This window comes from Carassius auratus, unplaced genomic scaffold (assembly GCF_003368295.1).
Source record: "Carassius auratus strain Wakin unplaced genomic scaffold, ASM336829v1 scaf_tig00034482, whole genome shotgun sequence".
Classification (NCBI taxonomy): domain Eukaryota; kingdom Metazoa; phylum Chordata; class Actinopteri; order Cypriniformes; family Cyprinidae; genus Carassius; species Carassius auratus.
The window spans coordinates 139672-159231 of NW_020526151.1; the positions used below are offsets into that span (position 1 = coordinate 139672).

General features: G+C 35.6%; 1 protein-coding gene and 1 long non-coding RNA gene across 2 annotated transcripts; both read left to right on the plus strand.

The window, feature by feature from the left end:
• Window positions 1–1795: 1795 nt before the first annotated feature.
• Window positions 1796–10330, plus strand: LOC113081476 (uncharacterized). The gene is made up of 3 exons (XR_003282227.1): window positions 1796–2011; window positions 8440–8670; window positions 9783–10330. It is a non-coding gene; the product is annotated as an uncharacterized LOC113081476 (long non-coding RNA).
• Window positions 10331–11715: 1385 nt separating this feature from the next.
• Window positions 11716–18292, plus strand: LOC113081473 (uncharacterized). Its single transcript, XM_026253537.1, has 3 exons — window positions 11716–12246; window positions 12473–13001; window positions 16821–18292. Exons 2-3 carry the CDS (start codon window positions 12554–12556, stop codon window positions 17039–17041), a joined length of 669 nt encoding a protein of 222 aa, XP_026109322.1. The 5' UTR covers window positions 11716–12246; window positions 12473–12553; the 3' UTR covers window positions 17042–18292.
• The last annotated feature ends 1268 nt before the right edge of the window (window positions 18293–19560 follow it).

The following is a 19560-nucleotide window of genomic DNA, read 5'->3' on the forward strand; positions in this document are numbered from 1 at the left end:
CTTGTGCGTGATGGAGAACTGCAGTGTTATCCTCAAACAATCCTGTAAAACAGAAATATTACATTACATTCAACTTATACATTACACTGTGTTTTGTTTAGACCATAAAAGCAGCCTCTGTAAAGATGCTGTAAAATTAAATGTTAAATGAATCCATTATTGAAAGCAAGTAATTAATAACAAGCTATAGTCATATGAATTCTTTTGATAGTGTCAGATGAGACCGTCCTGGGGCTTGTACAATATCATACAAGTGTTAAACTGGATTATTAAGACTGTGATGTGTTTAGTACAGTATGTGAAATATTGATAATTAGATATTAAAAATCTCTTTAAACACATAAGTGTCCCATAAGGCAGTGGCTCCCAATCCTGGTCCTGGAGAAGCCCAACACTGCACATTTGAGATGTCTCCCTGATCAAACACACCTGATTCAACTCATCAGCTCATCAGTGAAGACTCCAAGGCAGATAAGAGAGACGCCAAAACCGTGCAGTGCTGGGCTTCTCCAGGATCAGGATTGGGAAACACAGTCATCAGGTCATGAAAAGTTCGACACACACTCGTGGTCATCATGCTCACTCGAACACTAGGCCAAATACAGGAAAGACGTCAAATAAGTAATCAAGTGGTCAAGTGCAAAGATGGCAAGTGTGGGTATTTGGACTGTGCAACAGTTTAAGAAACAACAAATGCTGTACAAATTATAACAGCAGGAATTTTTGATAAAAGAGACAAACTATCACAGACTTACTGCTGCATATATCTGCCTCCGCAGCTTTCTGTCTTCTCCATTTCTGAAGGAATCCCTCTCCAGAAACACCACTGGGCTGACTGCCTTTATGTCTTTTCAGCTAAAAATATAAATAATAAAAAAGGGGAGAGAAAATAAAATTGAATTATATACAGAATGTTAATAATGATCTGTGAGCAATATATATATATATATATATATATATATATATATATATATATATATATATATATATATAAACTGATATGAATGAACTGCAAGATGGAAAAATACATGTTTTATTGTTTATTTTTAATTTTTTTGGATTCACATTAAAAGGTATTAAAAGCATGGTACAGAACACATGATTACTGTGATATCTGTCATATAAAAGCACATAAAAACACTAGCATTACAGTGATACAAACATAGCTGGTTTGGTGATTATTGTATTGATTATTAATATATCATAGTAAAACTACAGTTACAGTTACTAATGTCCCATTTACTGTGTTTTAACTTCACATTTCATTTATTATTGTGTCGTGATTACCATGATTTTACTACAAATACAACTTACATCATTGATCCTGAAATTAATAATAATATAAAAAGGATCGAAGGTCTATGGCACGTCACGTGACAGATAGAGTTTAATCACACTAATTAGCAGCTGTGTTCATTTATTTAAACGCAATGAAACTCAAAGACAGCCGCGGATGACCGATATAATACAGCGATTAAACATATGGCACTAATCTGATTAATAAAGAAGACAGAATACATTTGATAAAAGGCATTAAAAGAGCGTATATACGACTACTCACCCAAACTGTGGAACTGATAGCAAGTATCGCGCGATGTGTGCTGAATGAGACTTCTTGAACGTGATTTCATAGCGATAAACATCTCCTGTCCTCGTGTCGAATTCTGACGCCAAAAGTTTCCCACTGAAAGCAATGAAGGTCGTAGTGCTTCGATAGTCGACGCCGAGAGGCCCATTTGGCGTCATAAAAGTGACGCTAGGGGCGCTTGACCATGCTTCGGTTTTTGACGCCTTTGGAGTGAGAATGGGTTGCTCATCTGGACTCTCATGTATTCAGGAGCTCTGTCAGTGTGGCAGAAGCCATTACTGAGCTGCGTGGAATAGGAAGTGCATCTTTGCTGAAGGTGAAGGATTTCTGCAGAATTTCACCCCATCCAAATGAAGCGGGACAGAATGGAGTGAAGAGGAGCAGAAGCTGATTCAAGAGAGAGTGCTTGTGTTACTGTGTGAGGTCAGTTTCATTTCACCCCAAAGAGACAAAAAATAAAATAAATAAAAAACACGGTAGTCTTCTTTAAACCTCCAAATAATAGCTGATGAGGGGAGGATGTCAACCTCCTTCACATCAGAATTCACGTTGCTTACTTTATGACACAATTAAACATGAAACATAGACTTATTTTTTTTTTATGACAATGCACAAAACAAATAGATTTAATGTGAGTGGTTGCCAGGGTGTTGCTATGTGGTTGCCATCATTTGAATGGTTGCTAGGGAATTTTACAAATGAACATTTCCCTTAAATATATTATATTTATATAATAATTATTATTTTTTTTATTATTCCAACATTTTCCTATCTACTGTCTCTTCCCTCATGGGGATTGCCAGGGGATTTAATGGTTGTTACTAGGGTGTTCTGTTTGGCTGCCAGGTTATTGTTCTGATGTTGGTATCATATTCTAAATGTGGTTCCCATTGCATGGTTTGATAAGCTTTCTATATGTACAGTAGTTGCTAGGGTTTGCTGAGTGGTTACCAGGGAATTCCAATGGTTTCTACATTATTCTAAGGTGTTGACTGTGGAGTGTTCTAAATGGTTGCCAGGGCGCTATAGAAAATAAAGTTTATTATTAGTAACACAAGCTGATATATGGATAGTGAAGACACATTGGAAAGTGAAGATGGAGGAAACTGCTTGTGGAAGTTTTGTAATAACAACAATATCGGTGTTGGAAACGGGATCTTCAAGGGTTGTGTGTGAAAGCACACACATATCCCGGGTCATCACTGGCAGAGTGAAAGTGCAAAATCTAGCAACCCAGGAACAATTGCAGGAACACTTTACCTGTGTATTTGCCGGAATGGCAGTGTGAAAGGGGCTTTAGAGACTACAGCTGTTACAACAGGAGCAACTTCATTTACATGAAGGGTAGTAAACTGAAAATGTATGAAATGTTTGAACTTAGAATGTTCTGGGTTCATTCCCACTCCATTGAACTCAAGGTACTACATGTACTTTGTCACTGCTATGCTGCAATAAACACCTTCATCAAGATCTTCAACATCCTCATCACTTTTTCTTACACCTTAGTTTACCTCTAACTTTAATAGAATAAATAGTAAATACAGTAACACAGATCTGTTACAGTATGAAGAGAATCCACAGCTGTCATCCCTGAAGGACAAGATGCTGGCCTTGTTTAGAAAGGAAGTCTTAAATAAAGTTTAGGAGATCCCTTACCATTTCTGACAGCTGCTGTGATGGATCTGAAACTTACATTGCACATAACCTTGAGAGGAACAGCAGCCAGAGCGGCGACAGGCTGTACAGTACAGCAGCAATAAATTGAGCAATTATAAGACAGCGGTATTGATGGCAGAGCAGAACTGATAAATAGATGTGAATAGAGCAGATCACTTGTGTTTTTTTCCTTAAACTGATCTCTGTCCCAGAATAGAAGATGAATAGAAAATCTAAATGCAGCTTGAGTTCTTTTGTTCCTCATAAGGTTATAAAACAATGTACATTTTAGAGATACCATAGTTTGCACAAATATTGCATTAGAATGCTATTTTATGATAATACAATAATACATAATACTTAAATATTACATATGTAAATAGTACACAAACCTTTAAAAATATCTGTTTTATACAAATTTTACATCTTTTTTTCTTGGTGATATTATTTTCATGACAGTTAAGCAGATTTTCTCCCATATTAATATTTCACATATTCTGTATTATTCGTATAATATTAATTATATAATTGTATAATAATAAATGTTTATGGTAGTATTTATTGCACCACCTTTAATTTATCAAGTAATTATTAAATTAATAAAATATTATTAATAATCTATTTCACTATAATACAGTAAAACAAAAAGTAGTGAGGTTGTAAGGTGAATAATGTTACAACATTATTGTTTGTTTTGATTTCATTCATTTTGCTTTAGGAATGCTTAATTAATGCACACATTTGGTCAGAAAAGTGCTTTTATTGAAGAGACGAACCTGTTTTAATTCAATTGGGGTGTTTCTCAAACGCTTTGATATTGAAATAGAAATGTTTTAGAAGTGGCTATATTAATAATGTAGCCTATATAGCTCTTTAGACCTTTGATGTTCTGTGTTGAAGCCAGTTATCTCTTGCAATCAAGGTTGATGGTTTAGTAATAATACAACAGTAAACACTCTTTTATTCTCTGTGAAATGAAGGTGCTTTGAAAGGTGAATGTTGTAAGTGGTGAATCAATTAATGGTGAATCACGATGGCTGTTAACAAATAATAGCTCTGATCATCGTGACATAATTAGACTTGAATGTTTTGAATGTCAATTTTCTTCTTTGATTATCATAGTTTAAGTTGTCTTTTTAATAAGCAAACACTCAAGCAACCGAATCACTAGATGTTGATAGTTGGTTCTAGTGCACTTGAACATAAAAGAAACCTGAATATGTTTCCTCTCAATAGGGCTCCAGACTGTGACCTTTTTTTTTCTGCCAGTGCGACTAAATTTTGTAAGCGGTCTCTAGCAACCACTGCGTAGTCCAAAACATCAAACATCAGATAGCAAACGAAACCATCGTCTATCAGACTAATAATTGAGTGCAGCGCAAACAAACTGGTCTGAGCTCAGAACAGGTTTACTCAGGAAACAGTGTTGATCTTGCGGTGCATTACAGCACAACGTTGCGAGATCCAGTGAGAAGCGTTTGAATTATTTTCTGAATTCTCTGAGATCAAACAGCGTTGACATAGAAAAACAGAAATAGTAGCACTAACTATAACCATTGTTTTGTGGCAGAAATGGTCTAATGTTATTAAATTATTCATTTCAGGGTTTGTACAAAGGAGGGTAATGCAAGCACTTTCATGATATTCAAGGTTTTCACACAACTATTTTCAGAACTTTAAAGCAAAAAACAAAACAAAAAATATCTACTTTAAATGTTATTTTAATGGAATGACCAAAATATACTTTGTGGAAAACAAAGATTTTGTCTTATATATATATATATATATATTCATTTCTACTTTTGCTTTATATTTTGAAATTATAAAATAACTAAATCAAATCATCAAGAAATCTAATTTTGTAAACCTTTTGCACTTTATTGTATATAAAGTAAGAAAAGTCACAAAGTGCCTTGAAAAAAAAAACTGAATCACAAAGATTACTTAAGTTATCAGTCAGTTCTGTATAATGCTAAAGAACAATAATGGTACATTGAATATATAATTTTTTATATAAAAATTAGATTTTCCACATAACTATTGTTAATAAAAGTACATTTTTGTAAGCTTCCCAAAACAAGCAGAGTGCTTTACTGTCAAATGTGTATTACCAATAAATAAACGTGTAATATTATTAGAAACTACACGTATTAAAGCAAAACATTAATAATTTTATGATTAAATTATCGTTCTTTTTAATATGCCCACACACCACCACCCCAGCGCAACCAAATCTCCTCCTGGTGCCACCATCTGTAGAACTGCTCTCAAATGTTAGTCCGGAGCCCTGTTTACTTCCTGTCCTTCCACACCAAACAGATGAGTTAAAGTCTTCAGGGCTAAATGACACCACTTCAGCATGTTCCCAAAGACTTAATCCCCATCAGACATTAATGCTATTTTTAGAGCCCTCTGGGTCATCGTGAAATGAACGTCATAAATGGTGTCTAACAGAGATGCAGTGAGACAGCGGCGCTGAAATTGAATCTGCTTTAATGCTGAGCTCACCTGAGGACTCACAGAATTAAACAGAGACATTACATGAGAGGAAAAACAAGCTCTCCGTCTGACTGTGTTTACACTGCACAGCAATGAGCTCACTTTCAGCTATTGCAGATGGAGACATGGAAAAATGCAAACAGATTTGCATTTCAGAAAAGCAATAACAGTGCTTGCAAAGGCAGGAGCTCAATAACATTTAAGTTTTAGCTGAGTTTAGGCTTTAGGTTTAGGTTCACCATAAATGAAATGCCACACTTGAACACATTAAATCACATACCCACCAATGGATCCTCTGCAGTGAATGGGTGCCATCAGAATGAGAGTCCAAACAGATTGGACATCACAATATTCCACAAGCAAGATGACTCCAGTCCATCAGTTAACATCCGGTGAAAAAAAAGTCATTTTGTCTGAAGGCTCTAAGAAATCTTTGTGTTTTGCTTCAAGAGAGCAACCATACATTTGAGTTGTGTTTTACTTTCTTTCTGTTATGCATTTATTTATTCATTCATTCATCCATTTATAATCATTTATGATTTAATAATTGTATTATTCCATTTAAACATATAACATTTCGAAAAAATAATTTTAAGCATTTCTTTACTCATTTCATTGATTTATTCAGTGATAAGTAGTTTATATTATAAATGTTTAAATACTTTCATATTGTTATTTAGTCTTATGATTTGTGGTTTTGAGGGATATTTGCGTTTGTGAGTAAGAGAAAAGAGAATATCTCTTTTCAGTCATTTTCCATGGCTTGTGGTAGGCCTATAGGTTTTTTTTGTTGTTGTTGTAATTTCTGTGCACTGGAAGCTGCCATACTTGGCAATAAAGCTGTTTCTGATTCTGATTCTGATAATAACACATGTTGGATTTGTGCTGATCAGATGAAGTCTAAGCATTGGAACAACTAAAACTATCTTTTCTCTTTTTTTGCCATAATTATTTTGTCTACTTGATCTGCTCTTCTGTTGAGACAGTTTTGGGTATCAGACAAGACTAATGTTTTTGGTATTGGACAACTTTGCTCACTAGTTGTTCTGCTAGATCAAGTACCGTTTAGAAGTGAAAACAGTTCAAAACAAATATGTCAGTGGATTTTGATGTTGAGAGGACAACAGAAAATGGTCTTTTTTATTTTATTGGGAGAAGCTCTATTATGGATTATGGCGAGAAGAAACTCTTGAAATTTAAACTGTCTTGATGGTTTTGTTTAATACAAACATTTAGCCTTTCACTTCACAAGATGTTAACAGATGGACTGGAGTGGTGTGAATTAGCTACTTGTGGATTTTTGTGATGTTTTTATCAGCTGTTTGAACTCTCATTCTGACGGCACCCATTCACGACAGATGATCCATTGGTGACCAAGTTATGTGTTGCTGAAAATTCTCCAAATCTCTTCCCAAGAAGAAACAAACGTACAGTGTAGAGATTTAGAAAAAGCCCTAACCAGAATGTTTGAAGAACATAGCTTGGAAGCACTTTAATGAAATATGGAATTAATTTAGACCACTGGATGCACACACACACACACACAGGAAGAGATAAAAAGGACATGGAGAGAAAGAGAGAAACACACATGTGCTCACACAATATGCCATGTGCTACTCCATCCGAGGTCATACCTGATTTAAAGGACTGTAGTGAGTATGGAGCAATTTTCATTAGAGCATTTTGATCTGAGATAAGCAGCTCCGCACAACTGTGACTGTTTATTGTGTGTGTCGCTCGTGAGGACCACCCTCATATGAATCTGCGCTGATTAGCTCTGATTGGAGAATCACAAGCACCTATCAAATCGTTCACTTATACCTTTAATGAATTGCCAAATTCAAACCTACAGCACAGTTGATACACTCACACCTGGATATTACAGCACGCTGTATAAATATACAGTTGTGTAAGGGCTTAGATCATGCAAAAATGAAAAATATTCCATAATTTACTCAACATTGTGTTAGACAAGGAGAAATGTTGAAAGATCATCCTCAGTTTATCATCTTCCAGTATCAATTCAGTTAAATTCAGTTCAAGTTTATTTGTGTAGCGCTTTTTACGATACAAATCATTACAAAGCAACTTTACAGAAAATTACCCAACATTTCTACAATATTTAGTAGTAGTTTATAAGTGGTGACTGTCAGTTTATGTGCACATGACAGGATTTTTCAGAAAAATGTATACAAGACGTAGTCAGCCAGACGATGAACATTATTAAAAGCAATTATTATATGATGCAGTGACACTTGTAGCAATATTTGTTAGTTCTGTATGTCTAGTTAGTTCTGTAGTATCCATATCTGAACATTGTATCAGAATGACACAAGTCTCTTTTTTTCTGATAAATGCTTGAAAATTAAGTGACTGCATTTAAAACAAGAAAATATGTCTGCCGATGGGGAAGAATAATAAATGTTTTCCATTGAAATTATGTTACTTTCATACCCAACTGGCAGATTTTTTTTATTAAGAATGTTAAGGTATTTGTACTCAAAAACAAGCCAGAAATACTGAGAAAGAAAAACCTTTTTTTGCAGTGTGAACATTGGTTTGAGTTTTTACATGCTCTGTAAATTTGCATCATCAGATCTTTTTATGGAGGCTTTAGGACATGCACTAATGTAATTTGATATTTACCTTCTTTTTGACCTCAAGACCTTTTGTCTTGTCTTCTATCTGGATTCTAGGCTCAGAGCTGAAAAACAGCAAAGCTGCACTCCTGTCCTTATGGGACTGTGACAATCATCTCCTCTGAGGACTTGGATGATGAAATGTCTGGCCTAGATCTACAAAACACCCAGATGTGCCATTCCAGGCTGGGACAAAAAGGTTATGAATGAAACATGATAAGAGCTAAAAGAACAACTGTCTGGAACAAACTCTTTCAAAGAATCAGACTTGGAAACTGTTGGATGAAGGTAAAACTCTAGAGGTCTTATGTGATTAAATTGCTATTAAGATTTAAGGGTTTGCCTTTTTCCTGTATGTTCTTTAATTGACGTGTAGATCAGTCATGCAGGTAGGATAATAAAATTACAGCTCTGAAACTATGCTATACGATACTAAGATTTTATGTTCCTCAGAAAGGAATAAATAATGGATTTAAATTTTAGTATACTAAATCTAATAGATAGATATTTCATTAGATTTCAGATATTTGTTGCACTATTGATAGTCACCCAATTTCAAATTTGTATTATTTTAGTAGGTCATGTCCAGGCACCAAATCTGCACATGCAGAACCAGTATTATTTTAGTGTTATGTTTTATTAGTTTGCACATCTGGAGAACTACACATCAAATGTCATGGCAGCGCTTGAAATTAGCACACTTTTTAAGAGTATTAGAATGTTTTTTGAATAAGCCATTCAACTTTATTGATTATCCACCCGGAATATCTAAATTTCCTGTGCATGACTTTAAAATGATTGCTTTGAGAAGATGAGAAACCTTTAATCTACCCTGAGGTAGCTCACTGCATGATAGCAAAGAGAGAGAGTGTTTCATTCTTACAATGCAGTGGTTTCCATCTGACAGATTAATGTGAATATATTGTGTCAATGGAGAGATTTCAGTGTTACAGACCACTGTATTAAAACATTACAACTTTATGTTTAAACACAGAACACAAGCTTTATGTAAATTGGAATGTTGAGTTATGATAAAGCTCAACACTAATGGAAGTGCTGCATATGTACAGTAGTGTCCAAAAAATGAGGTTCTTTCTGTTAGGATGCTGCCTTCATGTAAAGGCATCATTCTATACAGCAAGACATCTCACTAGATTTTACCTTTACTTTTAGTAAATCAAAGAGTAAAAAAATCCTCTCTTTTCAACACCATATTCTCTGAAGTGGTAACTGGTTAGCTCTAGTGTTCATTGAATACTGAATTAATGGAAAGTAATAATAAAAGTAATTCATTTATAAGACATATCTTGATGATGATAAGAAAATCAATTGGTGTGGTTAAAAAACCCAACTAAATATGCAGAAAAATGTAATAAAACATGTTTTTTTCTTCACTGTAGGATTTTAATCTCACCTGAAGACAAGAAGACTGCACTGCTCCATTCAGCCAAGCTAATAAATGTTTTTTTGATATTTATCATCAAACCCACAACCAGGAAATTCATCACGTCTTGCTCAGACTTCAGTCGCACACACACCCCCACCACGTCAAAACCCTCTACCTGATTCTGTCCTTTACTGTGAGGTCACTGACTCCTGTCACTTCCTCTTCTTCTTCTCGTTGAAACCTCTGATATGCTCTTAATCGACTCCAGTCCAGTAGAGAGAGTAATACGACAAGGCCAGCAGACACAAAGGTCTGCAAAATTGACAAACGCAGACAGGATGACCGCCTGCGGTGAAAAAAAAGTAAAGGGGTTACAGATGTATTTGAACAAGGACTTGTGAGGGTCAGTGGCGTTGAACTCTTTAGCTAATGGTGGATGGTGTCCAACATCAGTCACAAGTTTTAAAGTTTTAAAATGGGATGTTTCCATTCCTGACTGGTCAATACAGATTTTCTGCTGTGCTAAAATAGAGTTAGAAAAACTATTAACCTTAGTTTAGATGTCAGAGACATGTGATTTAATAATATATTAAAGTAAATTTATGCTCCAGTACGAATGTCTAAACATTCATAAATTAAGATATATTTACTGGACTGGTAAAATTACTTAAGGATATTAAGTGTATTTTTCTGAAAAATAAAAATACAAATACTGAAATAGAATGTATGACTTTAACCTAAACTTTAAACCTAGGTCTTGACCTAAATACAAAACCATTACTGCATAATGGTGTTTTGGTCAAATAAATATGCCATTTGACTTTTGACCAAACGGTTGAAGGATTTCATACTAAAATAGGACAATGCAGTCATGCAGCAAGGGCATAGCTCTACCTCTTCATTCATGCATTGCTCTTAAAAATAATGCTCTTTCATGAACTGGGTTGTTTCTAAAATGTGCTATAAATCTCTATCCATGACAAAATTTCTTTTGGGAAGTAAAAGGTGTGAGCATTTAGTGATGTCTTATTTGTCTTGGGGAAAAATCAATGTACAAATGGCCATTAAGGCTAATTAATCCAATTTATATTGTAGCATTGGCTATTTCAGGTGACATCACTAATGTGGGGAGTTTTGAGTTGTATTAACTCTGTTTGGTTACCTACATTCATCAAAATATAGTTTGTGTGTGTGTGTGTGCCAAAGAAGAAAGAAATTTACACAGGTTTGAAACAACTTTAAGGTGAGTAAATGATGACAATTTTTTATTTTTGGGTGAACTGTCCCTTTAATTTATTTAGATTTATTCAATAATATTGCATAATATTTTGAGTAAATACCAGTTAATTTAGATATATTATATACAGTATATGGGAATAAATTCAGATACTCTAGCTCACAACTCGCATGCAAACTTATGATGTTGCCTACTCAGGAAATGGCCTATTTATCTCTGTCTCTCCAGCTCTTGGAGTCGTAAGGCACGGGTCAACACACGATTGATGTTTTCGCTCAGTCTCCTCATCTCCTATCCGCAAAAGCTAGAGGATATCTCACGACATGATCAGAAAAAGGAACGTGACTTTTGGCGCGCACGGCTAGATAGAGATGAGGGTAGTTCGGATGATATAATGACAGTGGTTTATCCTGGGGGTTTGAGGTCCTGGACCACCATTATTTCCCTGCTAGTGCTGGCGATGGTTTAAATTTGATTATTCCTTTCACTTTGCATAGTCTCCTTCAACCTTGTCCTTCAACGAATAAATGGTTAATGGCTAAAAAGAGTCAAACATATTAGTCTGCAAAGGAATTGTCTTTTCTTCTTGAACATTTCATCCATGACACCTAAAAGCTAATGTTTTAAGTTTTTTATGAAATTTAAACCTTCGAGTAGCTTACAATAAGGATTCCATCCTCACCGCGCTCGCTCCAGGAATAGTCTGCGCGCGCTCTCATCAGAGGCGGGAAGCGCGAGCGAGTGTCGTGGCGTCCTTGGCTTGTGCTACCTTGAGAAAAGGATGCGAAAACCCTACGAAACCCGTTTACAGGTCAAAGGGGTTTTAGATTCGCTGAAAACAACCCTCGTTATGATCTTGAACGCGCACGCTTTGAACACTCCACCCACAGGATACAAAATTGACGCGCGTGTTTGGAGCTTGTGAGGAAAATACCGACGCGTTGACGGTAGCCTACGTTTGATCAGTTTGTCAGCGCTTTTGAAGTGTAGACCGCTGAGGGATATAAGGACTTTTTTATGGACTCAAATGTCTTGGTTGTACAAACGCTTTTGGAGAACGACGTGAATTTGCTGTAGGTTACGACAGTAGTCTACTGATGGATTTTTTTTTATTACTCTTAACTACGTTTTATTGAAGCTAGTTTACGTGGAAATGGTCTACTTTTTTGTTGTTGTTGTTTTTTTTTTGGGAAGGATATGAATTTGGGAATGTTCTTAATAGCTGCTAATTTAAACGCAGGTATGTTTATTAATTATAGTTAACTACTCAGAAATCACACTGCAACATTTTTAATTTAAAGAACGTTTGTGTCTATTTTCTAATTTCTAAATTTTCTCATTAAACAAGATAAATATTGTGTTCATGTCCTAAATTTGAGAATACTGTTCTGAAATGTATCATTTTAAAGCTGCAGCTTTATTTCCAAATCATTTTAACGTTTGCAAATTGCATCTTATTGAACCAGGAAATTCATTTCTGAGGAAACCGATATCCGCATTTGGATAAACTGAACGAGACTTGTTCAGCGCAACTACATCCACTGGTGATGCCGGAGGTTAGGTCCACCAGAAGTGATAGGCTAACATCCAAAGGCATTATGTTTTTATGCAACACCACAGCCATCAAGGACTGGAGCTATTTTCTTTCTCAAATCTTGCCTCTTGTGAATAAATCGGCTGGATTTGTTCATCAGAGTATGGATCGGGTGGAGGCGGTGACGAGCACCATGGTGACGGCTCTGGAGCCTGACCTGAGCGGCATGAGCGCCAGTCACCCGCCGCTCAACTCCAACCACACGTCCGGTTTGGAGCACGTCTTTCAGTACTCGTACTCCGAGAGCGACCAGGAGTACACGGACGACAAGACGCCGCCGAGGGACTCGATACTGCTGCCCAAGGCGGTGCTGTACCTGGTCATGGCGGCGCTTGTGGTGGTGGCTGTGGCTTACGCTATAGTGGGGCACCTGTTGAAGGATCTTGTGCATGAGTTCGCGGGTAAGTGTATTTTCGAAATATAATGTGCATTTGATCAATTAAACATCACTGACAAATCACTGTGAATGTATTTTGGCTATGTGCAATTATAATGAAATACAGATGATCCGTTTTTTAAAAAAGCTGGTCAACCAACAAAAAGTGACCCCCACCATAACAAGCAAGATCAGCCTGACAATACCATTTATTAGTTAAAGCTGCTATTTTTCAGCATGTCATGCTTACCTGCTCATTTATTCATTCATTCATTGCATCCATTAACACACACTATAACAATATATGGTCCTTTTTATTGTGGAATAGTTTTCTGTAAGTGTGTATTTGTGTGTTTTGGCTATGCAGTAACAACAGCGAGATGAAATACAGAATGCAACTTTGTCTGCATCAGCTTTGCACATTGCATAAAAAAAATAAAAAAAAAAAAAAACAGCCGAAGGTCTTAACATGTTTAGACTTTTTTTTCCAGCTGAAAATTGCTTAAAACCCCTCTAAAACCAGCTAACAGATAAGCCTGAGCATGCTAGACCAGTTAAGACCACCTAAGTTTAAGCTTTTTCTTTAACAGGTCATAGTCATTTACAGCTCATTCAATCATTCATTAATTGCAGTCATTAACAAACAGAATAACAATACAATGGTCTTTTTTTGTGGAAAAAAAAAATCTTGTAAGTATATATTTGTGAGTTTTAGTATTTATTACAGTGAGATGAAATACAGAAATGCATCTTAGTCTGCATCAGTTTTGTACATTGCACTCATTAAAAAATCAAATAAACAGTCTGATCTGGTGCAGGCTGTTTTTCCATGCAGAGTGCTTAAAGCCCCTCTAAAACCAGCCAACAGATCAACCTGACCATGCTGGATGATCTAAGGTTGTTTTAAGCATTTATTGTTTTTCAGGAGGGCATGCACAACTTATTCATTCATTCATTGCAGCCATTAAGCTACACTTTAAGAGTATATAATAATTTTAATGTGAAATGTTTTTCTGTTTGTGTGTTTTGTGCATTTTTTGTGTGTTTAAGCATTCATATTCATAAGAGAATAGTTTGGCTCAAGTGTGTTTTTGGAGGATACTTCACATGTTTAATATCTACGCATATGCATGTAAGTGTGAGGGACTCATAATATTCTGTTTTTAAGGATCTTGGAGTACACAAGTTTTGCGTCAGTTCCAACATGCATCTCTGAAATGCACCTGTGTTGACAGTCACAATGTACATTCACATTCACCTCCACAAGCATCGCAACCAATTCTCTTAAAGCTCAGAGTTGAGTATCCAGAAGTGAATGAATGAAAAGAAATACATGAAATTCCTTCAGAGACCCTCACTTCTGTTTTTCAAAGATCTTGACGTTTACCTGAAGCGATGAAGCAGGAAGGTCACACACACACACACACGCGCACACACGCACACACACACACACACACACACACACACACGCGCGCGCACACACGCACGCACACACACACACACACAGAGAGAAGCAGAGAGGGGAGCACTCAACAATACCTGAGAGATTACTCCGAAAGCCCTGGTTACACCAAGTACTGTACTGTAGATGGTGCTCTGTGCATTTGTGTTGGTCCTGAGAGGTGTAAATGTACAGATCACTTGTTTGGTGAGATTCTCACTGTAGTATTTCTCTCTACAGGGTCAGACAAGGAGAAAGCTCACTTTTACCATTTTAGTAAAATACCATTTTGATTTACAAGTCAGATGTCCTCTTTAGTTTCCGTTTTGTCTGCTTGTCTGTTATGATCAGGCATTTGGAGTTTTCTTCAAAACTGACTTTTGATTCATTTATTTTATAAGCGACAGGAGTTGCATTTATCTTGGTGAACAATTTAAAGGGTTGAGATTAAATGAAACCACAAGGACACCCTAGAACCCATCTAGCAATGACCCAGCAATGATCCACCTAGCATCCACTCAGAACACCCTAGAATAGTGGCGTTTACTTTTGTATTCATTGAAAAAAGTGAAACTACTGTGCACTCAAAGTGCATTGGTCTAATAGAAAATCATGTTTTTTATTAATTTTTTTATTTTTTTGCATTTAAATGAAAGCAAAAAATAAAAATAAATAAATAAATAAACAATTCTAATTTTCCTGTCCATCTGAAACAGTTAAGCCTAACTGGTATACATTCGTATGTTGGGCAATTGTCATGCCATCACATGGCTCTGGCTCTGCTTATCAGCCACTTATGTTTACTCACACACTTCAGACTTCTGCTGCTAAGTCGAAGGACAAATGCGTTTAATATACAGTCTGTGTATATAGGCTGGTGGTTTCAGTTAGTGTTCAATTTGATGGAGCATTTAGACTGGATGATGCACATTAGAGTTGTTTGAATCATTAATCAAGTAGCACTTTAATTCGCAATAGGTGAACTGCAAAGTGTTTAATTAATGTGGTCAGACAGCAACCTGGGGCTCATGGATAATGTGTAGTGTGTATAGCATTACAGAAAGATGCTGTTGTTGCTTCCTAATTGGAATATCAGATTTGTTTGTTTTTTTGAATTGTGATGTAAGACCTGGACATATAGTTGACAGTTTTAGTGAGATTCAGCCAGCTTGTTTCATAAAGAAGTGCTGCATATCACTTTAGTTTTATTGATTTTATTATTATTTTTTTTTAATCACACCTGTTAATCAAGTCTTGGACTGTCCTTGAATAATAATGTGTGATGTTTAATAATGCGTTTCTGAAAGTGTGCATGGCTCACAAAAGTCTTGGTACATTACTGTCATCAGTAAATAAAATGTGTGCTTGAGTGCATTGCAATATGAATGTTTATCTCAAACTTTCAATACAGATTACTATGGTTTACCCTCTCACTTCTGCTGCCAGAGGCTGTTTACTGCCATTTATTGTTTTGTGCTTCCTATAATGTTTTCATTACTATTTTTTAAAAAGTTATTTTTATCAAAAATTGAGACTGAGAAAGCCTTGAATTTAAAAATATAGAAATGTGCATGTGTACGAATCAGTGCAGTGTAGTTCATAGATCTAACTCCAAGGATCTTCATTGTCCAAAACTAATTCTGTACAGGCTGTTATATGTTGTCTTGTGCTTCTGCTGCAATGATGTCAAAACGTGGAGAGGATAAGTAACCATTAGTTTGAGAAGCACTATTAACATCCTTTAAAATCCGAGAAGACTTTTCCCAAATGTGAGCATATGTGGTGGTTAAGTTTTGCCATTTAGTGTTATGGAAGAAGAAAAAAACGGCTTTTGGTTTGTTGTACACTGCAAGTTAAAATTTTAAGGACAAAAAGTGTTATTGAAACATTATTTTAGCATATGTACACACTTCCGATTAAAAGAAGTGTTGTGAAATATTATAACAAGTTAATATAAACATAATTTATTCCTGTGAATCAACTGAGAAAGTTCAATTTTGCAGTATCATTGCACCAGTCTTCAGTGTCATTTGATCCTTCAGAAGCGCCAGGACGGGAAGCAGTCTCATTCTTTTTATAAAAAAGAACTATGCTAAATTTGCTAAATTTGCTCAATTATGTCAGAGGTGTCTGGGCTCTCAAGTGGAACCCCTAGTGGCATAAATTCAACACAACGTCAAAGTGACTGACTGAAAGGGAACAAGTGTTTTACATCAGAGCTGTTACTGTACAGGTATGACTTTCAGAATGACTGGAATGCGTTATTGGCCAATGAGCATCCAGAATAATACCTATCAATTTTTATGTGGACCCATATTGCCTGTCTCAAAGTGAATGTTCCATCTGGATCCATGTGAGTCTCAGTGTGACTGATAATCATCTGTAATCTGTGTCTCTCATCAGAGTGGGTGTTTGGGCCCCGTTCAGACAACCGAAGGAGCAAGAGTGAGGTGAACTGCATCAGCAGCAGCATGAATGAAATGAGGGAACTCTCACATCCAGTGGACATGCGCTGCATTGCGTACAATCACTCCGACTGCCAAAGCGCCATTAAGCCTGAAGAACTGGTGGTCACCATCGATGAGACCTCGCAGCTGCCTTGTGAAGCTTCCAGTGGGACCTAACTGAGAACAAACCACCTCCATTTGATACACCCTTTATTATGAGGAGAAAAGCATGTTTGCATCTGTGATGTTGAAAGCTGGCACTTAGAAGTCACATGGCAGAAGTCTTGTCCTAGGATGAGGAAAACTGAAGAGTCTGGGAGGCTTTAGAAGGACAGGAATCACTAAAGTAAATTAAATGTTCCGTATTGGATTGCTGTGAGACATTTTATATTTTCAAATCGAATAGAGAAAGAGGAAAGACACTCCTTTATCATTCACATCAGTCTTATCACACAATATTTTGGTTTATTTTGTTTTGTTTTGTGGCGTCATCCACTGTTAATCTAGAATAGTGTTCTGCTGTTATACATTTCCTCTGCTACCTACAAGCTGCTATGGTTTTATTTTCCCACTTTTTGCAAATATTTATGGGTGAGTATTTAAAGTATTTGCAAATACTCATATTTTGCTCTGCATTCTGCATTCAACTATGCTGCTTGAAAACAGAGATCTTCTCCCTACAGGTTACTTGAAAAGTCAAGTAATGAAGATGGTTTGAATATACAGCCCTTGATGAAAACAAATATCAGTAGTTAATCCACAATGGCTAAACAAAACTACCAATGTGTTTTATTTTCATCTAAGGCAGTGTTACCAAAAATATGTTTTATAATGGAGAAATACACTGAACTTCTCGCTGAAAATATATATTTAAATGATAGAAAACAGCAGTTAATAGACTTTTGATAATATATTTGATTTATATGTTGGGCGATTATCTAAAAAGATTAATATCTATGTACTTCACAACTAAGGGCTATAATTTCAGGTTTCAGATAGTCGTCATAACAAAGCTTGAGGACAGCTCATCACATTTTAAATAGATTTTTAAAGTCAGTATTTACAAACAAAAATAAATAATTGGCTAAATGTATCCCTCACAATTGTCTCAAACTGGAAAAAGAGAAAAATGTAAGATTGAGATGTCAGATTAAAGGTTTCTTCCATTTCTGCTGTCCTACATTTTTAACAATAAATGTGAAAAACAAACAAAAACTCTATTTTACCTGGTTACTTTTGCCATATCAACAGCTTGTTTTGTCTGTTGCTGCCAAAGTGTATTTATGTCAGATGTCACATTTTACAAAAAAACAACACAAACAAATTGTTGTAATCCATGTCCAGTCATGCAATGTAACAATAATCAAAATATGTTAAGTTTTAGAAAAACACAGAAAACATGTTTTTGTCATGTCAAGTCCTGCATTTTACACAGATGTCACAAAAGTCACCTTAATGACATTGTCAAATTTGTCTAAAACAACTTACTTGACATTCATTTTAACATTTATTGTTGTAAACATTTATTTGTTTCTGTTACTTTGTAATATATATATATATATATATATATATATATATATATATATATATATATTCACCTTTTTCAGTTTTAGCACAGAATAAGTTTGAGTATTTTAATACAATTTTTATTATTCTGTTCTGTATATATATATATATACACACTAATTGTTTTTATATTTTTGACAGTTCATTGTTTGATTAATAAACAGCATTCTCATAAATATAGATATCTTCAGATATGGGTTCTGTTTGTACTTGATGATTTGGCTTTATAAAGTAGTTCAAATGTTTTTTTTATTTTACATAAGGATGAAGAATATTAAAAGGGAAATTTATCTTAAAACTGCCAACAATAATATGGTAAACATTAGTAAGAAACTAGGCCTTCATTGCCACATCATACATATCAGGTGCAACAGAAGTATATCATAAAAATTCATAACTGACAGCAGTTGTTTTTGAAAGGTCAACAGTATTATATACTGGCTTGTGTGAACTGATTTCTCAAATCTGAGTTCCTCGATGGGATCTGTGTGATAAGTAGCATTATTTTGTTTCTGACATGTTTCATACTCCGTGTCTAAGTTCTGCAGGCAGCGTTTGAAAGTTCAGGAATATTAGCCAGAAACTCACTGTTTCTTCAGATGAGACACAAGTCCCAGTGTAAGGTTTATGCCACAGCTAAACTAACTGTATTGGTTACCAAAAACATTTTTTATGTTTCTGTAATGGCTTATCCACCAGTATTTATAAGCTCTTTAGTCACAGTATATATAACTGTTGTTGGAATTTAATGGTTTCAAAGAAAGATCACACAAAAGTTTAATCAAAAGCAAGGCTTTTGGAACAACTAGACATTATTTACTCTTGAGTTTACCGATGCAGACCCTGATTTCCAGGTAAGAGGATGTGTCCAGGTGAGCAGCTCGCTCGTATGGAGCTCTTCCTCTTCTTCACATCTCTGATTCAGTGTTGCACCTTCCTGCCTCTTGAAGGACGAATGATGAGTCTGAAAGGAACTATAGGTGTTCAACTGTTCAAAAGTTTGGGGTCTGGAAACGGGTATGTCGCATTTGTTTTTCCCTGTCTTTTGTTCTCCTTTGGCTCTTCCCCCTCCTCATGCCAATGCTTCCCATTTAAGTTGTTATTATCATTTAAAAATATTTAATACATCT